Source organism: Hibiscus syriacus, unplaced genomic scaffold (assembly GCF_006381635.1).
Source record: "Hibiscus syriacus cultivar Baekdansim isolate YM2019G1 unplaced genomic scaffold, ASM638163v2 tig00110864_pilon, whole genome shotgun sequence".
NCBI classification, from domain to species: Eukaryota; Viridiplantae; Streptophyta; class Magnoliopsida; order Malvales; family Malvaceae; genus Hibiscus; species Hibiscus syriacus.
This window is the reverse complement of record NW_024062893.1, coordinates 1577294-1582812: the sequence shown is the minus strand read 5'-3', so window position 1 is coordinate 1582812 and position 5519 is coordinate 1577294. Positions and strand designations below refer to the sequence as shown.

The following is a 5519-nucleotide window of genomic DNA, read 5'->3' as shown; positions in this document are numbered from 1 at the left end:
TATTTCTTAAGAATTTTCTCTAAAAAGATAGTATCCGCACGGATGTGTCAAAGACACGTATGACCACGACCACGACCACGACCCCGACCCGACCCGACCCGACCCGAGACGAGACAGACGGCGGCGGCGCGCGAGAGTCCCCCTTGTTCTCTATCACTCAACAAGAAAGTGGGAAAGCCAAGCCTTAAATACCATTCTCAATAGTGTTTCCAATACTATGTGGGATTTGAGCATTACCAACACTTGTTCCCAATACTATGTGGGATTGAGCCTTAAATAGTGATATTATTTTTGAATGTTTTGCTTAAAATTGCAATAATCGCGATTGATTGTAGATTGACTTTTAATTCTGACTTATTTAATCGTATAATACTAATGCAATTGGTTGCTGATTCAGTTGTTTTAAGGTGCATGATTGTTAATTGTTTTCTGAATAATCACATTCTATCGGAAACAAGTGTTGGTAATGCTCAATCTCACATAGTATTGGAAACACTATTGGGAATGGTATTTAAGGCTTGGCTTTCTCACTTCCTTGTTGAGTGATAGAGAACAAGGGGGATTCTCACGCGCCGCCGCCACCGCCGCCCGTCTCGTCTCGTCTCGTCTCGTCTCGTCGTGGTCGTGATCGTGGTCGTACGTGTCTTCGACACGTCAGCGCGGATACTATCTTTTTAAAGAAAATTCTTAAGAAACAAAATCTTTTTTTTTAACTATCACAACGAATTTGGAAAATCGCAACGCGATTTTCAACTATCGCAACGCGAATTTGCGATAGTGGAGATCGCAATGCGAATTAGAGATCGCATTGCGATTTTGTTGGTCATTTTCGTAAAAAAAATTGGTCAAAATCGTATATTATCTAGGATTTTTTGTCACTGAGATTATTTTCTCTTTTTTAAATTGTATTTTTTAAAATACTTTTAAAAATATTTTAACGGTTCTTTTCAAAGTCATTTGAAAAAAAGAATACTTATCAAACTAGACGATGATGTTGTCTATATTTGGGTCGAACCCACCTTTGGGACTCTTCTTTTCGCAGTTATGAATGTAAATAAAAGAAAAATCTGTGTGTCTTCTTAATTATTCATTTATGTTTATTTTTTTTCCTTAAGAGGTCCATCCCTGGTGCCGGTCTATTCTTTCAATTTGATTGTTGGGTTTCACTTTCACCAAATGCTTATTCATTTTTGGTGCATATGGCAAATGGACATCAAATTGATGTTATAACACCGTTAATTATTTAACAATAGAGTGACTAAAACAAGAATAAATCGAAAGTTGAGTGATTAAATTGAAAATTTTTAAACTTTAATAACCAAAATAAAAGTAAAAAGATAGTTAAGTGATGAATGTAATTTACTCTTATTAAGCTTTAATGATCAAAATAAGAGTGGAAAAATAGTTAAGTGATGAATATAGTTTACTCTTATTATACTTTATAAATAATATTTATTAATTATTATAATATTTTAAAATAATATTATTAAATTATTAATTATATGTAATATTATTTTATATATTTAATAGTAATATAATGTTTTAATAAAATATTTAAAAAATATTAATTATTGAATGATTCTCGCATGTTGCAAACTGACAATGATATTTATAGATATCAGGCATAATTATCAGTTACAAATTAGAAAAGAAGCCAAAATGAAACTAAAACTTGAATTATCCGCATAAAATCAGCCATTTGTATGTAGAAATTGGTAAAAAAAAAAAAAAAAACTACATGTGTAAGAACAAAGCTGTCCATTTTTACTATACATTGCTTCAATCTCAACCCTGAATCTACATTTTCTTTTACTGTATATTGAACCAGGAATGTGATTTACCTACTTTGTTAAGTTGGTCAACAAGTCTCTCAATTTCCTGGATTGAAAATCCCTGTTTGCCTTTGCATAAGTTAAAAACACAGTGTTAGCAGAAAAAAAACATGTCAGAATTTCATTAGTTAAACAAGAATTATAATGATTCGAGAAATCTCTGTTGCTTCGACTCCTATTTATGTTGGATACTCGTGTCGATGTATATCAGTCGAATCGTAGTATATGAACCATCCAGTGAGACTTACCTCAACTTTGAAAATGCTGAGAACCTTTTCATTAAACGTTGTGGCATTAGCGTCAATCACTTGAAGTCCCAAAGAATCTATGCCTTCCATCAACTTTGCAAAGCTGCCTCTATTGTGCTCATAGTGGAGCTTAATCAAGAACTCTCTTTTTGTTATCTGGTTCACTTCTACATGTACCTGAGAAAAATATTCAACATAAGTTCGGTAGAAAGTTTTCAATGATGGAAACTTGTGACAAATGTAACAACAAAACCAGTGTTTAATTTCCATTTCGGTTACCTCCGTTTTCAACGTCTCAGTAAGGCCGGATGAAACTTGGTTAGGCTTAACAGCAGACATGTTGTCCTTGATTTCCATGAGCTCGTTTTCGAGTTTCTTCTTCTCCTGCTGCAAATCTCCTATGTATTCGATGGCATCCGTGAGAATAGCAGATTTATCCATCTGCAAATTTGGAAACAACGATATGTCTAATAAGAAGGCAGAAGAGTGAAATTAACTTTGTTATCGTGCTATTTATGTAATGTTAGTTCAAGGTAACCTTGGATATCTTAGGGACTAAAGCTCTTAGCTTGAGGAGCTGTTCATTTATCTTCTTCCTTCGGTTCCTCTCTGAGACGAGATTCTTAGAATGGTATTTCTCTTTCTCTGGCTTCTCGGTTGTTTGCATTCTGTTGTTTACGGACTCGTCGCAATCCGGAACAAACCTTGCTTGTTGCTCAGACACATTTTTGCTGCATCTTAGTCTCTTTGTTCCATAATGTGTGCCAATTGGGTGCTTGAATTTCTCGCCTTGAGACATGTAGGCAGAATCAGAAGCAAAGGGTGGATGTTCAATTGAAGGACTGGAACCACAGTATGATCCATCCAAACTAAGAAGGGAGCTCGAATCTGATACCGGTGGAATCGATCCTATTCTCGGAACAGAGGTCGACAAGCTAATGGAAAATGGCAAGTTATACCATCTGTCAAGATTTGCTTTTGTATAGCTTTCTGCACTTGAGAGTTCTGGTTTTAAAACTGCATTGCATTGAGATGTTACTAACTCTATGAGGCTGTGATCTTTCGGTATCTGCATGAAAATGGATGAATGAACATGTTTATTAGAAAGACAGTAATAGATTGCAAGGAAATCAATGACAAAGGCCAAGGAATCTTGCATGTCTCGAAGCAAAGAGCTCGATCAGACCGCCGAAAACCGGGATCAGAACTCGGGTTCCGGTCATTTCCTGTCAAAAACACATTGATCATATCAAAATATAGAAACACATTGATCATTTGGCAAAAATTACGGTTCAAGGAGATAACATTCACATTTGTTGATCCAACTTAAACTACTGCAAGTTCTAGACCGAGAAAATGTAAGTTAAGAGAAGAGCGTGGAAAGTACACACATGATGTAAAGAATGTGAAGCAGAGGCATTTCCATAGCTAATCCAACTTGGCTTATTGGACATAGCAACATCTCCATGAATCCTGTCCTTTTCACTGTCATAAAATCAGAATACTTGTCTTTCTTTTTATTGAATTTCCAAAACTGAAAACTCTATAATTTGAGAGAACAATGTTTACCCGGAATAGAGAGAAATGAGAAAAGGAAAATGTGAGAGAGCTTCACAAGCCTCTGATCTTATGGGATGTTGAAAATGAGAATCCCTGCAAAAGGGACCCAATGGCTTCTGCAATTCATCTTTTTCCTCTTTGACATGAAAACAAGCGCTACAACAGCAACCTTTCCATTCAATAAACCTTCAAGAAGAAACCAAAAACAAAGAAACAAGAGCTTCATTTGAGTCTCCAAAAAGGAAGAAAGAATGAAGATGATTATTGGTTATGGTGATGAATGGCGTGTACCTAGAAGGATCATCACCCAATTTCCAAACAACACAAAAGTCCCAACCTTTACTATCAACAAATGGTCTAAGCCAATCCACTGTTCTATCAAAACCTCTCATTGTCTTTGACAACCCCAGAACTTACTGAAAATCGAAAAATGGTGAAAATATAGAAAGAAATTATTTTTATAAAGTTCAAGGGCAGTATTTTTTATTTTTTTTTGTTAACCAACTAATAATGGAGGGATCTTCTTAAAATTGGGTACAAAATCTGTGACAGAGAAGCATCTGATGCCGGTAGTAACAGTGGCAGAGGTAGAGGTAGTTTTTTTACTTGTCTACTTTTGGAAATTCATCAGCCTTTATAACAACAAAGTAGCGACGGTTCAAAAGCAGCTTTTGACAGCTACCTCTAACTGCACAAGCCCCATCACTATCCATATAGTACGCGGTATATGATATGATCACGCTATATGAAATTGATATAAATGAAATAATTAAAAGTATTTTACAAAATAGATAAAATTAGAATAATACATTTGGTTAGTTAGCCACATTGTTTATAGGAGTGTTCATTAAATCGATTAAATCAAAATTTTTTATTAATTTGTAGGTTAATTTTATGTTCGATCGGTTAACAGTTAATGATCTTTTCAAAATTCGGTTATCTGCTAATTCAATTCGAAATCGGTTAATTAATCGAATTAATTGAAAATTTTTAAATATTTAACATTATTTATATATTACATAACTTTAATAGTGTTTAAATTTCGATTTAAACCAAGTTAACCGACTGAATTAATTGAAAATATTTAATATATAATATATATTGTTTAAAATTTAAGTTAATTCGGTTAACCAGCCGAATTAACCAAAATTGTTCAATTCGATCAAAAAAATCGCTTCGATTAAAGGTAAACAAATTTCAATTATTGATTTTTGGTCAGTTCGATCGGTCAATCGAACTGAGCGATTGAATAATCGTAATTATCTATATTTGTTTCTTCATATTTTTGTAGGAAATGATTTCTAGAAGTAGAACCATGAATTAAATTTTAAAATTTTTCAGAATAAAAAAAGATAAAATTAGGGATATATTGTGGATAAGAAAAATAAATTAATAAATAGATAATGAGTAATGAAAAATTGTTTAGAATAATAGAATAATCTATAAAATTAATGATAGTTAATGATAATTTTAATAAAGATATTGATAATTAATAAATGATAATTTTCAAAAAAATATTCTTTTAAGTGAAATATTGGGATTGATAAATTAAAATTTGGTGTTTGAATTATAATTATATTATAATTTTTTTTAAAGTAAATTAAAATTATATGAATAAAAACGAATTTTTCAAAAAGTTTTAAAGTAAAACTATACGTTTAGCTTAATATAGAAAAATAAGGGTTAACTACATTGGTAATCACTTTCGTGTATGTTTTGTTCATTTTTTTATTAATTTAAAAAAAACATAATATTTGATTATTTTTGTCTTTATTTAATAAAGATATAATCACTAAAGGTTAATTGTCGTTAGACCACTAACAGATCGGTGATATGACAAGTTAATAAAAGAATGTTATTTTATTTTAACCCCTAAACT

The 5519-nt window shown here is 32.4% G+C and overlaps 2 protein-coding genes across 2 annotated transcripts; both read right to left on the bottom strand.

Moving 5' to 3' along the window:
• Positions 1–1766: 1766 nt before the first annotated feature.
• Positions 1767–3250, bottom strand: LOC120143808 (transcription factor bHLH90-like). Its single transcript, XM_039158039.1, has 4 exons — positions 2619–3250; positions 2360–2521; positions 2081–2257; positions 1767–1901 (listed from the first exon to the last, which is right to left on the bottom strand). Exons 1-4 carry the CDS (start codon positions 3237–3239, stop codon positions 1842–1844), a joined length of 1020 nt encoding a protein of 339 aa, XP_039013970.1. The 5' UTR covers positions 3240–3250; the 3' UTR covers positions 1767–1841.
• A 173-nt stretch (positions 3251–3423) lies between these two features.
• Positions 3424–4065, bottom strand: LOC120143872 (transcription factor bHLH90-like). Its single transcript, XM_039158087.1, has 3 exons — positions 3932–4065; positions 3650–3826; positions 3424–3553 (listed from the first exon to the last, which is right to left on the bottom strand). The coding sequence occupies exons 1-3, from the start codon at positions 4030–4032 to the stop codon at positions 3424–3426; spliced, it is 408 nt and encodes a 135-aa protein (XP_039014018.1). The 5' UTR covers positions 4033–4065.
• Between the last annotated feature and the right edge of the window lie 1454 nt (positions 4066–5519).